Source organism: Acipenser ruthenus, chromosome 25 (assembly GCF_902713425.1).
Source record: "Acipenser ruthenus chromosome 25, fAciRut3.2 maternal haplotype, whole genome shotgun sequence".
NCBI lineage: Eukaryota > Metazoa > Chordata > Actinopteri > Acipenseriformes > Acipenseridae > Acipenser > Acipenser ruthenus.
In genome coordinates this window covers 18479484-18498984 of record NC_081213.1, presented here as the reverse complement: position 1 = coordinate 18498984, position 19501 = coordinate 18479484, and the positions used below count along the sequence as shown (strand labels likewise).

General features: G+C 37.0%; 1 protein-coding gene across 2 annotated transcripts in view; it reads left to right on the top strand.

Moving 5' to 3' along the window:
- Window positions 1–466: 466 nt before the first annotated feature.
- LOC117413862 (MICOS complex subunit mic25a-like) overlaps window positions 467–19501 on the top strand; it is a 108293-nt gene continuing 89258 nt past the window's right edge. The window contains exons 1-4 of one of the 2 annotated variants that reach the window (XM_059000172.1): window positions 467–729; window positions 1352–1463; window positions 2880–2949; window positions 6153–6297. In XM_059000172.1, coding sequence (XP_058856155.1) covers window positions 646–729; window positions 1352–1463; window positions 2880–2949; window positions 6153–6297 — 411 coding nt within the window. In that variant the 5' untranslated portion in view covers window positions 467–645. The remainder of the gene's footprint in view (window positions 730–1351; window positions 1464–2879; window positions 2950–6152; window positions 6298–19501) is intronic. The other variant, XM_059000173.1, reaches the window with a different exon arrangement.

The following is a 19501-nucleotide window of genomic DNA, read 5'->3' as shown; positions in this document are numbered from 1 at the left end:
TAATAAAGGCTGCTACATCCCTGTAGAGTATTAGGAGGAGCCAGCTGGGTCATACTTAACCTCAGGTGATGTACCAGGAACGCTTTTTGATTAGAGACAGAACGTTGTGCCCCATTGTAAGTTTTGTGGAAGATCTGTTGTCCTTAAAGGCAGGTACATTTGTGGACCAACAAGTGACAACCCGTTTTTAGCATTGAGACTATATTATTCATTCTAAAGTTAATTCAAAACTGTTTTGGATATTGTTTAAATGTAATAACTTGGAGAAACAACACTTTGCAACATTTACATTATTTTGAATTAAATGAGTGTTGGTTGTTTTATCTAAAAACAAAAGGGATGGTCCACCGTCCACTCCAAAAAAGGATGCACCGCCCTAAAAAAAAAGACGAATAAAAAACAAAAAACTACAGTTCCCACAATCCCTCATTGCCGCTGAATTAGCAATATCAAATATGATTGGTCGTTCTATACACGGCCACCTATCCTGTTGGCTTGTACTTTAATGCCGTGAAATTGACATTTCATGTGAAGTGCAAGCTGGATGCTTAAAATATAAATAAAGTGATAATAACAGAAGAACGTGTCCGTTTCCATAATCTACAAAGAATAGTTACCGAGGTTTAATAAAATATTATTCTTACGATGGGTGGTAGCGAAAGTACAGGCAGGAAGGTCTCTTTTGGTTTGGACGAGGATGACAGGGTCAGGGTACTGCATGGAATCAAGGTAAGATATACAGATCTTGAAAGTTGCAATGAAATTGAACAATACAATTATAGCTTATTGCAGTGTGTAAAACCCTCTCTATACACTGATGTCAGCTTTGATACGTTGCATGCTTCGATCAACTGTTATACAAGGACATCTGTAAATATTAATGTAGAATTATATAATATTTTAGTGTCTGATTGAGTCAGCGTCGAAGTAGGTTCCTACTGCATGTAACTTGCGGATCATGTGCTGCTGCATGCAGGACAGGAGAATACAGTAAGGTCATATCAAGCACTTGTGTCTCTACCACTAAACCTACTACTGACGGGGAATGTAAATATTCTGGGATTTTAAAAAGGTCTGCTTTCCTGTAAAGTACACGGCCAGAATGTGGAAGAATGCACTAAGCAAAAACAACGTTATATTTGAGTGTAAAGTGTAATTTTTGGTTGTGAGACACTACTTTGTTCAGTGGTCCCACATGCATTAGCTTTCTTTCTTAATATACGCTATATTTCCGAGCGTCTAAGTAATATTTACTGAAAGTCTTTAGTTTGGAGAGAAACAACAGAATGCTCCCACCATGTTTAAATTGTGAATTTAAAAAAGGTCTTTTTTTTCACCCTCTTTTCAACAGCTGTCTGAAGATGTTGTGAAACGCATGAAAGAAACTTCAGGGCAGTCAACGCCTTCGGTTTCAGATCATGGGTCCTCTCACAGAGGAGCTGGTAGCTCCCCTAGCTCCACAGGTATAGTTTGTGCTTGAAGCAGACCCTACAAAGAGGTTGGGTATTTCACTGCTTTATTACAGTGTGTTTACAGAGTTCATCCTAGACTCAATGTCAGGGAGGCTTGGTGCTTATATGTTGTTATTTAACAGAGAACAATGGAGGTGGCTTCCAAAGCCAGGCAACTAACCATGACATTTTAGTAAATTAAAATTCCTCTAATTCCTATCTGTCTTATTATTATTATTATTATTATTATTATTATTATTATTATTATTATTATTATTATTATTATTAATTATTTATTTATTCATTAATTAATTAAATGTCAGAGTAAATGCAATGTTTTTGGATTCTGTATGGCAATTTACCTTATTTGACAGTGCTAACTCAATTTTAAGAATTTGGAAGTCACAACATTTATTTTTATAACACTTTAAGCCAACCCAAGTTATGTTGTGTGTGTATAATACCAAATTCACACTAACTATAATTATGTTTTGAAAATGTGATTGGCAATCACAGGGTTTCAACACGTGTTGATCAATTATACATTGTTCAGTATAAAAAAATGATGCATGGTGTGTCTCTTTAATCACACACTAAAACTGAGCAGCACTGCTCTCCTGAGCTGGAGTCTGGGGTTCTAAAATCTACACTTGGACAAGAACATTGTACTATGTGTTTCTACAGCTAGGTCATAATCTCCTATGTTTTGCAAATACTGTAAGTATGTGTTTATAGGTCTCCAGATGTGAGATTTTGTACAAAGTCAATGGGAAGTGATTCCTTTATAACAGTTTGACTCGATATTATGTAATCACCTTTGGTTGACCAGGTGTTGGAACAGCCCTCCACTGCCATTAAAAAGGTGGATCATAATATCCTGCTACTAGAAACCAGAAACAAAGCCGGATTGTGATTCTGAGTAAAGTAGAGTGAGACGCAGAGGTGGGGAACTAGTTTCTTGTAGGAATAGCCCCACCCAGCCCTTCTTAACAGAATAGCCCCCTTTGTTTGAACTGCTCTCTTTTAGGAACATGAGCCATATCATTTAACATTTCCACACCATTGGTGAGCCTACGGTGTTTTCTTGTCATTTTCTTTTCAGATTTTATATACAGTGGCCATTGTGCAGTCTCCCCTTGCTACCCTTTCTCCAGACCCCCATTAAAATGAATGGTGTGAAACCCCTTTGCCATGTCAATTTAATCCAAATCTTAAAAGGCTCCAATTCCACGATTTGTCAATGCAATAGGACTGTTTTACTGTTTTGTTGTTAATCGTTAAAATCGATGACGTCTGATTTCTAGAGTCTCTGATAATGTACAGCTTTCCACATCGTCTGAGCAGTATGTAATAAAAGTGCTTCTGCGTTTTTTTGGAATGCTGTTAAGTTATTAAGCAGGATCTGTTCTCTCTCTGTTTGTTGTTAAGGTCCTAAACCTCCATCTGAAGAGAGCTCAGGGAAAAAGTCTACGGAAAGAGAGGAGGAACTGTACAAAAGGTAGGTCACTGTATCTGTGACATCAATCTTTTTAACGTGAAGTCTGACTTACTGCTCATTTTCATTCCTCAAGAACCAAGATATTAAATACATGAAAGTTAGTTACAGATAGGTACTGGGCTACACACTTCTGAATGAGACAAACTGAATTTTAATTAAATATTTTTTAGTAATACTGGTATTTGAAGAAATTATTATTGATCACTTCAGGAACTGCACCCATGGTTCTCAAACATATTCCAGTGAACATTCTAGGGTGTTTTGGAGCCAAGAATGACGCCTCTGTGCCGATAAGAACTGCAATACCCACAAACATATACCCATATTATTACTATAGTGAAGCGTTCCTCAAGGGGTCGCTGAGTGGTGAAACATTGCTGATAAAAGCTTCCATCTCTAGTCATTTTGCATGCATTCACCTGTTCCAATACGAAAGACTAGTACAGCACAGTACTACTGCGTTATGGACAACCTGCAAAATGTTTATTTTCAAGCTTTGGTCTGACATCTGCTGGTAAAACAGTGCATGCAAGCACTTTGTCCAAATGATATTACAACAGCTTTTACCAACCATCACGTTTAAGATCAGTAAAATAATGCTTGCTTCTCATTAATAACGCCTTACAGAGTGCAACACAGGCACAAGATGTATAAGGGTTATCTTAATTAAAGCAGTAAACAGATTTATGTGTTTACTTTTTATCTCGGAATACACAACCTGGAGTATCTCATGCACAAATGAGGTTCAGTGACCAGCTATCTTAAGTCTTTATAGATTAACTCCTTTATAAACGAGTCTTTCAACAAAATGCTATTATAATGTTTGTTTGGGGGATCTGTAGAACAGATGACTCTTAGAGCAGATATCTCTTGATTTAGAGGCTCAGACTGGTTAGGGCAAGTCAATGTGCAATTTATATTAAACACGCAGCATATGAAATGAACACACAATACTGAAGTAGTTTGTTAAACAGTCAATTTTTCTCATTTGTTGGCTTTTTAAGAACTCTCTATAACAGCTAAAATGTTTGTATAAGGCACAGACCCTGAGCAAGGGGGCTATTTTGAGCACACTAAGCGCAAATGTAAAATTTAATAGGAAGACAATACGTTGTTTCTTGCTAGTGTTATACCATTAATGGTATTATTCATCTTAGTAAATTATCCACCACCTTTGCACTTGTATCATAATATGGCTCTTTGTCTTTATGAAAACACTGGCAATGATTTTTTTTATTTTTAATGCTACTGAATATAATTTAATTGTGTCCACCTACTATTCATTTTTACAAGTAACGGTTTCTCATTGTAAACAGAATGTGTTTTAGTATGTTTGTGTTATGTGTATAACTTTTAATAAAACCAGATTTATTTTCTGTAAAAATCAGCAAGCACAGTCAGCCCTTAACCAGATACTCGACAAAAAGAAGCTTTATACCCTCTAGATGGCGTTGTTGTACAGCCTCTCTGGTCACAGGATGCTCACATGCTGCAGGGTAACAGCAGGATGTATTTTTAGTTCAAATGTGCTTTCAGAATTCAGATTAGAAGATTCTTTCATTTTAAATCAGCTGAAAAATTCCAATGAAATGTAATTGGATAATGTAAATGTCAAGGGAGTAAAAGGAAATCAGGTATCAAACTACCTTACAAAACAATTAGAATTAGCATTCAAATGTGTTCTTCTTTTAGACCCAAGGAGCCACATTGTGACTGCTGTTTGCCAATTCAGGTGCTAGGTAGGCAATATTAAGCCTGCCAAAAACAAACAATTTATACAACCCACCACCAGAAATGCCAATCTAATAGAATGAAGTCCCAATGCAGCAAGTCAAATCCTGTCATGGATAGCTTAGCAAAGACTTGTTTTATTTTCCAAGGCACAGATATAAAGAGAAACAGTCAAACAAGTTATCGTCTCAGTGAACCTCTAATATGGGAGCTCTTTATCAGCCCAGCTGGTGTTTACTGTTCAGGTTCAGACATCAGACTCCATGCTAGTAAAGGGCCAGTTGTTTCAAATTTATTTTTTTCTTTTTACCATCCCCTTAACTTTTGTGTCATGTTTGCGATCATTCAGGTGGTTCACATTGCAATTACCCATACTGTTTTGTTTGTTTTTTGTACTTTCCTGATAAGTCTGTATCAAGGGGCTTGTCTGATTGCCCAGCTTCAGTATTGAGGCCTTCTCTGTGTCTATCATGCATTGTTGTGATTGCCTTACTCAAGGTAAACTCTGTCAGTCACGTAACAGGGATAAAAGGAAAAGCCAAATTGTATCTATGTCAAATTTAAAGGCTTGTCAATCACAGTGACAGGCAACTTCCCTCCTAACAGTGGGAAACAGGAGGTTAACAAATGAGGCCTTGATTAAACAAAATGAGAAGATAACCTTGAACTTCTCCGTGAAGCCATTTTAAAGTCAAGTGATGTTTACTCTTTATGTGAACTTTAACAGCTTTGACAGCTTGCCATAAACTCTCTTGAAATGGTGACAATTCTAAGTTCTTGGTGTAGCCTATGGAAGTTCTGGTTTATCTTTGGGAACATACTTTGAAATGCTTTGGGATCCGAGACCACAGGAGTTTAAATACCTCAGGCTAAATTCAATAAATAATAAGAATGTTTAAGATTATTACCCCCACTGGAGATGCTTCATGGAGGCAGGCATATATGCATCACAGTAGTAGCAGTAATGCTTCAAGAAACACATACAATTCTTTGACAAACATTTCTTTCTTTACGATTGAACACATTAAAAAATAAATCTTTGTGAGATAGTTTTATACATTTGTTTTAGCATTACTGAATATTCTACGAATTAGTGTTATCATAGTTGTGCATTCACTACTTACAGCATTGCAAGATGGAAGAATGACAGCCATCCTCAATTTGTATGTTAACTGTTTGATTTTTAGTGGCCTGTTTGGTTTGTAATTAAGGTTTTTAACTTTTTGATGTGGAAATGTCACTTCTGTTGGTGTTGTGTCGCTAGTCTCGTGAGGGTTCACTCTATTGAGGAAGTGCAATCGCAATAGCTTTTGAGCGTATAGGGGACCAGTAATCACAGCCAACCATCTATGATTGAACAAGTGCTGGAAAATAATGTCTGGCTGTGTTCTGATTAGAATCCAGCATATACTGTAGATCAGTATAGAGCGCTGAATCAGACAGCTTTTTTTCCTGATTTCATCTTTACAAAGGTACGAACGAGAACAGGCTCTGGTTCAAGAAGAGCTGGCCAGGATTGCAAAGAGGGAGCGGGTGGCAGGGCAAGAAAGTCTGGCCCTGGCTGTTACGTGGGAAAGAGCCCAGGCCAGCGAGGAGAAGCAGAAAACCAAAGTGATGGTGAGTACAAACACTGCAGCTAGAAAAGTGCTGGGAAACCTGACTCCAGAGCTGCAGAGAAGGGGTTGGGGGTCTGGGAGTAACTTACCCTCTAATTTGAACACTGAGAGAGTAAAATGGATTTCAGGGGGTAAAATGCAACATTACCCTGAAGTCATGAGTAATCTTGATAAATACTGTACAATCTTTAATGGTAATGGGGTAGGCATTCAAAAAGAGCTTTCCATTTTAACTGCAATGTTACTTTGAACTACTGTACAACTGTGTGTGTGTGTGTTCTGCAAGGTTCTAAGACTTACTGTGAATTAAAGAGCAGTGTTTTAACACCACATTTAGTCGTTCTTTACATTTAAACAAATGCATGTAGTTTACTACAGGAGAAATATGTTTTGTATCATTAACTGGAACGAAAACATTTGTGTCATTACCTAAAAAAGGCATGAACTGTCAACTACACAATTAGGTGTAGTCAAAAGGTCCGAGCTTCAAATGGCTTTCTGAAATGCGGAAATTGGAGACCGTGAGGCAACTGTGATTTCACACGGCCAGTTTAACTGAAACACATCTTAAAAACTCTGTCTGAGCAATTTTCACAAACTGGTTCTAAATAGTAGGCAATACACTTTTTTGAAAGGAAATTTGAAATAAAAACATACTGTTTTGGTGAAGATATTTTAACAAAAATGTATTTAGGTTTGTTGATTGTCAACTTTTAATGTGCTATGTTTCTGAAAATACTTCAAACATTTAAAATCGTAATGAAGGGATGGACATGCACTTGCTTTTTCAGGTTATGTATATTTTTCAATTGCAGAGCAATAGATTCCAGCTACCCATTCCCCGTTCGCATGTTGGCATCCAACCTACAACACAGGAAGGGATTAGCCACCAGAGAGCTTCAGCTTGTGTTATATACGCATCTTTAATAAAGCCAAACAATCAAGCAATTGATCATAATGTTTCTTTTGAAAATAAGCTTGGCTGTAATATCTTTGTAGCTACTAGGCTTTGCTGTAGCTGCTGTAATGCAGGTACTCTTAAGTGAAGCCAAGCCTTGGCCTAGCGGAATTAACATTTTTATTATCTGATCGAAAGCCAGGCTTGCTGGCTGCAATGTCCTGAAATCTACTGGAGCACCGGACCATACAATGATTTTCACTTCTTGGCGGTCTTGCCCTTGCAAACATTGAGCCATTACTATCTACAAATCACAGGTATTTTGTAAATGTTGTATCACAGCTGGGCGTTGCTGCCTGTGCCCGTGCAGACTTGCATCAAAGTGGCTTTCCAGACACCTGCTGTATTGATTAGCCAGTCCAGTGAACTGTAATTTAGGAATACTGTTTGAAAGAAACCTTGGACATCTGCTGTGTAAGTAGACCGGGGTAATTGTATAGCTATAGCTTGTATAGAAAAAAGTGAATTAAGTATTTTAAAAAAATGTTGCTTCAGTTCCATCATTTGGCAAATGTTGTGTACTTTGACAAATGCTATGTAATGTAACCTTAAAAATAACCAAAGCCATTTATTCCAGCTATGTCCTTTTAGTTGATCTTAACAGTGGCGATCTAAATATCGTCATTGTTGAAACATTAAAAATAGCTCCACATCAAGTGCTTCACTTACTTTTAAAGACACACATGTCTTCTTTTAAATATTTAAACAGCAATATTTAGATCTGCCACAGTTTAGGTCAAATGAACAGACCACAAAAAAAGTATAGGAACCCTGTCTGGGTTGGTCTGTAGACGTAACCCAAAGCAAAGATTGTGTTAAAGCTTCAAAAAAAATCTTGGGCTGTCAAAATGATTATACTACCAGGGAAATATTGGAGGAAGGTGAAGGAATTTATAAATGGGATCTGTACAAAATGTGATGCATGTGTGCAATTGATCTGCAGAGCGCAGATGGAACCGGCTTCAGCCCCAGTTTGATATTGGAATGAGAAGAGCTTTAAGATTGGATTAATGGTGCAGATGGAAATTTACTATTTCAAGCAAGCTTTGGATTTAAAGGAAGTGACTGAGCCGTTATAATAGACACGCTTCTCTTTGAATATTCAGTGTTAATGAGTGCCTAAAATAATATTATACTTAATAAAAAAAACACATTCATTGGTGTTGGTTAAAAATGACATGTTTCTTCGCCTGGGCAGCTCCACTTCCTTTGTTCCTGTGTCTATACAGTTCATGGCATTTTGCCTAATTTGATGTGTCTATTAATAACACTTGTTCACATTCTTACTACTTACTGTTAGTTCTTCCAGTCTAGTATTGCTGCACATTTCAAATGTGATTGCTTTGATATTTTTTAAAATACACGGACGTTGTCTATAAACGTCCTGTCGCAGCACCCTTTTGTCTAATAATATTCCTTCTCAATTAATGAGCTGAGGGTTTGAAGGAAAGTCCCCTCTGTGAATTTTAACCACTTCACGTACCTCAGAATTAGAAGGTTTTGTGGGTTGTATTGTTTGTATTGTTTTTTTGTTTTGAGAGAAAATGTCATGTACAGGTGTTGAGGAGAGTCTCTTATGGGAATGAAACGTCTGTTTTTTAAAAAATTATTATTAAATTGTAACTGCGCTTCTATTCCTAAAGTGGATTTAGTATCAAATAACAATACCAATATGAACTGTGATATTTGTCATTTTAAGCACTGTTTGAATTTAATAACGAGAGCTGTCATTTGGTACTTTTAAAAGGAGCTATAGAGATAGCAGCGCCATAATTAAAATGTAATCCTAGGGTAAGATCTGATAGTGTTCATCATATCTTTTGCTATATTACCTGCTTTCATTTTCCTATTATGTGTGGTTCTTTATTATTTCCAATGCCTACTTACCATTCCACCAAACATTTCTTCTCCTCAGTGGGGAGGCATATAGTGTTGCTCAGGGCAACGCTAGTATGCCTCCCCAGCACACTTCCTCACAATCAAGCCTTGAGGATTGTTTTCAAATGGTGGAATAGTTAGTATGCATAGCAAGTAACGATCCAAGCAGAGACAGCAATAGGTAACCGTTCTGGGTGCCAAACGGGTAAGAAAATACCTGTTAGGAAATGTGGATGATATGAAGTACCTCTTTTATCCCTGCAGAGCAGAAGGCACCTCTTTGTTGCATCTAACGAACAGCATCTGCAGGAGTATTGCTTAAGAGAAAGGGTGGTAACAATGCAGGATTTCATACCCTTCTGGCCTAGCAGAGTGTTTACCGCAGTGTCAGCTGAGCCACCACAGCCCTATACAGTACAAGAGGTCTTATCTGTCGAAGAAAAAGAATTAATTCCCATTCTCTGTGAGTTTTCTAGTGCTATATCCTCAGGCCGGAAGATTCCGCCGCAATCATTATTACCGTTTTTTAAAAGAAAAATAAAATCCCCCCAGAAAACTCCTCTCTTCAGGAGAGTGTTGCCAAGCCCTCCTGTAGTTAAGTGCCTCTTCGTAAATCACGAAAATTTTAAGTAACACCATTTTTTTTTTCTTTTTGCTACATACAGCTGCGGACCTTGTAGTGAATTTATTTCTGCCTCCCTCCCCTCAAAAGATATTGTTATCTGCGGTGTGGGAAAGGTAAATTGCACTGAGAGAGTTTCCTGAGGATTTAGATACTGCCTGGTGTTTTACACTGAGGCCCTTTCTCTGGCAGACTGGTAAGACATGTTGTCGGCACCTTATCTTGGCTCTGACACACACTGGACATTAATAGGAATTCAATGGAGAGGTGCGTGTGTGGAATGTGCAATCAGTCTGTGTGCAGAGATGCTATTGTTCTGAGATAATTGTGTCTTGGACCCTTCATGGGGCTGTTTACAAGTGGTGGGACTTTTTTATATTTCTTTTTAAATGTAGTTTTAATTTCAATCCTGTGCTTTGGAAGAATTCAGAAATCAAACTTTTGTTTTCTTAAAGGGAAAAACATCAGTTAATGTGAAAAAAAAACAAAGATAAGATGCCTAAGTTTCTTTGAATTTAAGTCCTGGTTGTTTATTTCAGATTTTCAATAGGTGTTTTTGTACTTGTAATGACTCTGGTAGATAGCTTAGTGAATTCCCCCCTTTATTACAATTGGATAATAGGTTCTCTAGATGCATGTAAACTCAAAGTGGGCAGAGAGACACTCAATAACTTTTGATAAAGAAAGTCCATAGCAAGTTTCATCACAATTGAACAGTATGTAAAAATAAGGATGACATACAAATAGACAGACAGACAAGCTGATAGACAGACCAGATGATCCGTTCACTCCCTTGTGCAAGTACTTGTCTAGGTCTGTATAAAACTGTGAATTGTGTTATTAGGCTTCCAAGCCAAAGGTTGCTTGGAAGCCTTTATAGTTGCTAGCAACTCTAGTTATTATTATTATTACAAAGGTCTGTCTTGAACAACCTCTTGTGGCACATGCTAGCACCCAACACTTATACACTTATATATATATATATATATATATAATGATTAAAAGGCCAATGAAACTAACATAAAGGAAATTGTTCAATAAATTCCAACAGAGAAATTGTGATAAATTTATACTGTATCTACATACACTACTTCTGTCCTCCTACGTATCTGTCCCTACTTAAGAGCAGGTTGATACATTTCCGTTGTAACATCATAAGGGGAATGAAAGTAGAGGATTCTTTGAACTTTGAAAGATGGTTTAATAAAATAAGCAGCCCTGGATAGATGGTTTCCCTCTCATGTCAGTTCAGTGTAATGAAGCCGGATATAAATGATATGCCATTCTGTCTGTGTTGGTTGAAAGGAAGCAGGTTCATCCAGACTGCTATCAATAAAGTGGTGTGGCCGTTCACTCGTTTAATTGAAAATAATTGTCTGAGACCCTGCAAAACAGCAGCATCACTTCTGGCTATAAAAATGAATAGTTATAGATACTGTAGATACCTGATACTCTACGAATTTAAAAATGTTCATGGCACACATCCATTTTATAGAGTTATTGTACAAATAGAAGTTTACAGTGCAATATATGTTAAGTATCATCAATCTGAATTGCGATTTTGCAAATCCTTTGAAACAAAGTCAGACACAGCCAAGAATTCTAGTTCTGTAATTTCATCTTTCTTGCTGATGCCTTCTGAATTCAGTTTAACTTACTATCTCATGGCTTCTTGCTGCAGTGTGCTTCAGGAAATAGGGAAAACTGTTCAGTGAGGTGTTTAACTCACCGTTTGATCAAATTTACACAAGTGTGTTTTAGTGCTACATAGGATTTGATACAGATGGAATTAATAAGAAGGTGGCAATAGACAAGTGGATTTCTGCAAATACACCCTATGCTAGTTTCATTAAAGGTGAAACAACTTCCATAGTAAATATTTCATTTTTGACTGTCGCTTGAAGGCACATTTCCCATCTCATTGTACTTCAGTCGAGAATGCATGAAAAATAGACAAGCCAAAGTTGAATGTTGTATCTCTTATAACTGTTTGGCCTAGAGGATTTAACAGAAAAAAAACCAAAACAAACAAGCAAGCAGAAACAATGTGATCCGGTAAAATAAAGTATTCACTCTGTAGTATTGAATACGAAAAGAACTGCCAACACTTGTTGTATAAAAATGTATATTTAAGATAACAACAGCAACAAAATAAAATGTCAACCATTATGAAGCCAGCAAGCAAGTGACCACATCCTATCCTTAAGATGATATTACAATAGGACTGTGTGGTACTGTATTTATAACATGGCAAAGCAAAATCTTACCTTAACTTACCATGTTAAACCAAGGCTTTAAAATCCATAATATATCCTCTTGTCATTTGAAAATGTTCACGGACAGATCGATACCATTCTAGTGGCTAGGGTTAGCAAACCAAGACGCTGGGTCTGATATATGCTTACTGCCCTGTTTTGTTTCATTATAGCTGGATGCATTATACCAGATCACCCCTCATAGTACACCTGCATCTCTACTTCTCTTCCAAGTATGAGATTGTATTCCTTTTTTAGGCTAATTAGTTGCCTCTGTGTTCCTGCTCATGCATCCTTGAATAGGCTTTTTCGATCTCATTGATTTGTGTTTAGAGTTTTTAAGTGCCACTCCATTTTTTTCTAGTGCAGAAGGCAAAGCAATTATTCTGCCCTGCTCTCCCTCCAATGATTTGGTTTTGGAAATTGTAGTGGCTGCATTTATGTGTAAATCCTTCTGACCGATACATAGGTCTATAAAAGGCAAAAAAACTAAATTTGTGTATTGAGGCAGGAGACTTGCAGAAAATGTTTTGCCATAGATTAATCACTTTGAGACTGTATTAAAAAATTAATTAAATAAAGCTACCTCTGTATTTAACTTTTTTTGTGGCCACATTCAATCCAATATTCCAAAGACATGGTGCAGTAAATATGTTTTTTTTTTAAATTAAAGTAATTGTAGTTAACAAAATAGTTCTATAAATGTTCTCTGTCTTCCGTATCCATTCATTATATATGTTTCAAATGTGCAGTTTTGAAAGACAAATGTGTATTTAGCAAATTATTTTCACTTTAAAACTCTAGGTTAAAGAAATCTCTGTTTGCAAGCCATGCTTTTAGACTGCCTTGCACATGAAAAAAAAAAAATTGGACAAGTAGAGATTTCTTTTGGAATTGTTGATCACTTGTAATCATTGCGATCTTCAATTTTATTTAATCTAATCACCAGGTGACCACGAAGCAATGTGACCTTGTGGCGCTGTTCAGATATAATTTGGGGAGCATAATTTATAATGATTAAGTGAATTATACAGCAGTTCAACCTGTAACCTGCCTAGACAATCTCTTATTTATTTATTTTTTTCATAGCATTTTACAGTACCAGGGAATCCACCTGGATTGCATCAGCTACTTTTTGAGGGTTGATCCCAGGATAATCACGGATAGGTGATTGATGTAATCAAGGGTGATTCCCTTGTTCTGTACATTAAAAAAAAAAAATTCCAGCCCTGGCTTATCTAGGCAAAGTATAGGTCAGTCAATTCAACCTGTAGGTAAATGTACACTGTATAGCTTTGGGAACAAATGGAAACCAATGTGTGTTTCCTGGTTGTAAAGAAGTACAGTATCTTGCATGTGTAAGCCACAGTGACAGATAAGAATGCATTTCATTTTTGTAGTGCAGTAAATTATTTCCCCGAAATCTGAAAACCACGATGCTTTAAGGAGCTACTGTATGTTTTCACTGATGCCTAACTGTAAATGTTAACCTTAGCAACACAAGGTCCCTCATCTGAAAATGTCAGAGGGAACGTATGCAGATGGCTTGCTAGTGTACGAAGTGAAGATAAGAAATGATCGAGGAGCATCAGGAGAATCAGATTAAAAAAACACAGGATGTGCCCAGTTTAACACAAAATGTCATAGGGGAATGTTAAGTTGAGTTTCAGAAATGTTAGACATGCAAGGCTCCATCTTTTATTTATTTATTTATTTATTTATTTGTTTGTTTGTTATTATTACCTAGTTGTCAAAAGGTAATTTCTCATCACATTCACTCTGTTTTTTTCAGGTCTTGATGTAATATATCCAATATACTAAAACTAAAATACATTGTTTCGTAGTTTATCATTTCTGTGCACTCTAGTTTGTCAGAAGTTAATACAACAACCAGACATAGTTTAAAAACAAAACAAACAAACAAAAAAAACCTATATGAACATAATTTAGGTCCTCCTTTTTGTTTTGCCTTTGTCGTTTATAGCTTTTATTAATTTCTTAAGTCCTCACTTTCATCTGCCATTTTCCAACTTTCCTCGTCTTATCTATAAATTGTTCTTTGCTTCCAGTGAATGGTTTTATGAAGATTAATTTCAGAGACTGAGATTTTCTTTAAAATTTCAATAATACTCAACAACAATTCATTGAAAAGAGGTGATAAACTTCAATTTGCATAACATTGTCTTGCTGTTAACACTTGCCAGTTTGGGCTTTATGACGAGCTAATGCAAATATTTTGAATTTTCTAGAAAAAAAGCTAAAGTAATCAGACAAATATTCAATGGGAATAGCAATCATTTGTAAAGTTATTACTGATGGTAAAGCCATACATACAAATTGTGTCTCTTATTGATCTTAGTCATTCAATTACAGTTACACTGTTCTGCACTTCTATTAGCTACATAGGTCTCATGCACATTTGGGGGTTTTGTTATAGCAAACTTGTATTTTCATTTTAAAACGTGGTTTCTGGTACCATGTCTGAAAGCATGACGGTCAACAGGGGAAGCAGCTGGTTGGTACATGGACATGTGTACCTGTCCGTACCATTTAGATCAATTGGGAAACCCATGTCTTTTTAATAATCATCTTGGTACTTTGTGTTTTTTATGCTGTTATTGTAAAAATATTGACACACATTACTGAGAAGAAATTTTATATAAAGGTTAACCAAGGCTCTCTCTTACCTCAAGGTGTATCGCACTGTCCACATTTACCATTTGCTTCCAGTCAGAGTCAGTTCTCTTTTGCTTGTTTCTTGTACATTTCAAAGTCATATAAACTGCTGATGTGTTCTCTCTAGACGGAGAACTACACTAACCCTAATCTGCTAAGTGATGAAGTAGCTTTTAAAACCCAGATGGCTGAATCTAACTGGGGGACTATAGCTTGCCTTTCTGAGCCCTAGCCGTTCATCATAGTCACTTTGCAAAGGGGTGAACTCTGATCCCGCTCCCAAATGTACAGCTATGGTATTATTAGTGCACAGCGATACATTTGTTTAGTTATTTATGACCTCAAACATCACTGCCTTTGCCACCTTTTGAGCATCTACTCCTATTTCTGGAGTGACTCAGTAATATAATAAATATACTGTAGATTTCAAGATCACAAGCACCTAGATTTGGTTACTTACCAAGTCGTTAACTCCCTGAGAGCTAATAATTTTACAAATCTGGAACCAAAAAATGAAATACAGTAATATAATTCATGGTTCATTTTTGTGGAGTTTGCCGTCATTGAGTAGTTTTGGTTTGTGATTTTCCAATATTGAATTAAGTGATCATTTTTCCTTTGTAACAAAACCCACCTGATAACCGAGTCGGTAGAATTCTAGATGCTGGTTGCTTTTGAGTACAGTAATCCGTCACATATTCGACTGCACTGTGACCACCAGAGTAAGGGCGGATGTGTAAAAAGTCAGATGAATGAATCCTGTTTTAAATACCATTATAAACAGCTGTAACAATTACTATATTCACACAATTATTGTTTTGAGATCTAGCTTTTATTAGGGAACTCCCCTAAATCCCTTGTTTAGAAAGATACAGGCTATTAATGCTTGTGACAGAGTAGCCGTCTGCCGTGTGGGTGCGTGCATTCGCTGCTGAGTGACAGGCAGGAGATCGAGACGGAGGTTGAAGTTGATATGCCCCGCAGGTGAACAGGATTTATTTACATATCAACACACTGAACAGCTCATCTGACACTACCAGCAATGGCAGCGCACGGAGCACATACAACACAGCGTCTGAAAACTTTGGTAGGATCTACAATATCTGAACTAATCTTCTCTGTTCAATAATAAACTAACGTTGCTGAAGAGGTTGATTATGGCGGATAAACGGTTAGGGCAGGTATGTGACGGGCGAATACGTGACGGATTACTGTACTTTCTGATTCAAAAGCAATCCCATGATGCTGTTAACCTTTCAGCTCTGTTGCAATGGCTTTATTTTTAAAAAGCCAACAAGCAAAAAGCAGACCAAAAAAGAAAAAAAAAGAGTCAGAGAGGAAGACTAACTAACGAGGGAGAAAGTCAAAGTGGAGTTAAAACTTGGTTTAAGATTATCATGATAATTTTTAGATGAGAATCAGTAATCTCATGATCATCCAACCCTGGTTGAAAGGTGAAAGAAAGACAATTGAAGCTAGTTTGAGTTTTAAAAAGTAGGAGTTAATTAAAGAATGTAAACACTTTGATAACAGTGCCCCCTGACGTAGATGATCTATTGTTTCACTTCTCTAACTCTCTGGTGACGTTTCTTGCACTGATGATGATGTGAGTTGGCTGGCGGAGCTGCTTGCTGCTGAGCTGCTGCTGCACTGTGGCGGGTACCTGCTGGTTTTTCACTACTTTGTTCAGCTCCTTTAGACTTGCTTATAGTAATGGCATCATATATCCATGTGTGTTTGAACTAAATGTAATACATAGTATAGCTGCTGGAAATGGCTCACTACACACAGCAAATGAATTGGACTTGATGTGTGAAGAAAGATGTTGCTGAGTTACTCTCTTGCACCTACTGGCGATGTGGAAAGGATAAATAGATACTGCAGATTTTTCATTGAATTTAACTGAAAACACATTTCAGGATCAACTTGGTGAACTACAATGAGCTATGCTGTGCTTCTGGTCTTGTTTAACAATACAAACTCTACATACCTATAGGAGGCTGTGTGGTCCAGTGGTTAAAGAAAAGGGCTTGTAACCAGGAGGTCCCCGGTTCAAATCCCACCTCAGCCACTGACTCACTATGTGACCCTGAGCAAGTCACTTAACCTCCTTGTGCTCCGTCTTTCGGGTGAGACGTAATTGTAAGTGACTCTGCAGCTGATGCATCGTTCACACACCCTAGTCTCTGTAAGTCGACTTGGGTAAAGGTGTCTGCTAAATAAACAAATAATAATAATAATAATACCTCTATTACGATGTATAGAAAGCTTCATCGGTACATGATCGGTACACCCCTACAGTTAAGCTTTCCCTTGCAGTTCCCTTGCATATCCCTCTTAATCTCTCTTCCCCTGTTGGACAGTGAGTTGTTGTTCACACAAAATTCAATTTTAAACCAGGTTTGTTGCAGTAGTTTTATCTAACCAATTTAAGAGCTGCCTTGAAATGTGTTATGAATGTGTGGGGTGTGAATACACTCGAACAAGTCTCCACGCCAGAACCCAATATTAAGTACGGTCAGTTTCCCATAAACGGAGCAACGTCTTAATTCTATTTATACAGGCTAGACCATCTAGAAAAATGCATTCATAGCTTCACTAGATGGCAGTAAGATCTTGTCTAATTTGCCCTTGTCATTTTAACAGTAAGCGTCCCAAAATCATGTTGATTTTGAAACTCAATCACTTAATCAAGTCTTCCACAGTGTTCCATTTAGTCTTCAGCCCCTTTATTGACAAGTTTAGTTTTCTCAAAGGTATTTTTAGCTTCCTTTTCATTAAAACCTGTATGCCTTTCCAAATGTGCTCATTTCTGCCAATACTCACAGTAGTATATTAAATACCAGTATTTTTCAACATAAGGAGGATTCAAAACTATTTAGGAACAATACCTTACTGGTACTGTATAGTGAATTGAGGAGGACATAACAATATACTGTATTATTCCTATGATGGTTTTTTTTTCTTAAGTCAGATTTCCTGGTGCTTGAGTGTAACTAATTCTAAGCATCATGATTATTTTTAGACCATCTGACTTTTCTTTCTGAGCCATACTAGTTTTGAATGGGTATATACGCTGCTGTAGAACTGAACTTGCTCAGTTTGTAAGTATGTATGTAGGTTGAATTAATTTAATAACCTTTTACTCTAAGGCTGCGTTTGTAGTGACTGAATCATATGGATCCAGATTATGCAAATGAAAAACTATATAGTACAGTGTACAAAAAGTCTCCAAGGTGTTACTGTCTCTAATTCTTTCAGAGAGGCTGGGGGATAAAAATCTGCAGTGAAGTCTTGATACAGCACCTGCCAACTAAGTGCCTATGATCAGACCCGGTCTGTCAGGTCTGTCTTACCCATCGTACCTGAAACTGGCTTGTAACAGGGAGATGCAGTTTTTATATGTTATGAATGACAGAGACCCAATTAAGCATGTGACGGATGGCCATTTACACAAAGGTGTGCATTGCTCAGGAATTCTAGCCTAGTTCTCCCCCTCTAGGGGATGCATATCACTCGCGACAGAGATGTGGTGGAGGCGCCTGTACACGTCTGCAACACTTTAGTTTGACATGTATCTAGAGAACCGTTCATCCAATTGTGACGAAACTTAATCTTAAAATTTGGTATTATTATTATTATTATTATTATTATTATTATTATTATTATTATTATTAAGTATATGCATGCCATGTATTCAAGAGGTGGACAGTTGCTCGTTAGCAGAAGTGGCACGTTTTGCAACTGAAGCAGAAGTGTTTGCGCAAAGTCAAGCATATCAAAATTAATATAGATCACTAAAACATAGAGGGCACAGTCAAGGTTAAAATGAAATCAATGAAGAAGAACCGACATTGTTAGTCGAGGGACTCGCGCATGACTATCCAAAGCAGCCGTCACCTCACCAGCTGTCATGTATGGCAGTTGTTACAGGTATGTGGCTGAAAGGGTCTAGGTAGTTTTAAATATTATACCTTTTAACTCCATTGGAAATGACAGGGTGTCAGACTGAGAGCTACACCTTGGGGCTTTCCGCACAGTTTGGCTGTTATAGAACAAGTATGAATCTCAACGAATCTCCAGGCTTGTTGGGTAGGAAGTGGAGTTTTCAGTGGACTGAAGGATGTGGTAACAAATACAAAAAAAGAAAAAAGAAAGTTTCCTTGTCATGGGCCCTCTTGTTTAGTTTATCTTTTTCATTTATAATAAATAAGCATCCCGTTTGGGGAGCCTGTTTTCAATTTGCAAACTGTAGTACACTTTGAGTCTTAATGTTTGGTTCACAGTTCTGTCCAGTAAAAATGGCCCTTTCCCTGCCTCATATGCTTCATATGTGAACCAATGTGTTGCTTAGCATGTTCATTATTTCTTGCTGGGAATGCATATCCTAGGGAACAGGGAGTAGTAAATACCTGCATATCACTTCTCATTGCCCGTCTAATTGGGTTCTGTGAGAACCTCAGAATTGTAAACCGGTTTGCTAAATGAATAGTACAGCCTAGATAACTGAGTGTTATCAGTAATTGTAATCATAGCCTTGACACCTTTTTGCATGTAAATCTGTTAAGCCTCTTGCCTTGCACTCACAATGATTCGGATCCCAGCGAGTGCTGACAGCTGAAGCCAGTTGAGATTTAATCCAGTGACCCCGATGAAATGCTCTTTTAATCTAAAACCTTCCAAAAATTGAATTTTCCTTTTTTATATGGATTAAGGATTCGACCAGTGAATGAAATCTTTATAAGGGTTTTTTTTTTATTTTATATATATATATATATATATATATATATATATATATATATATATATATATATAA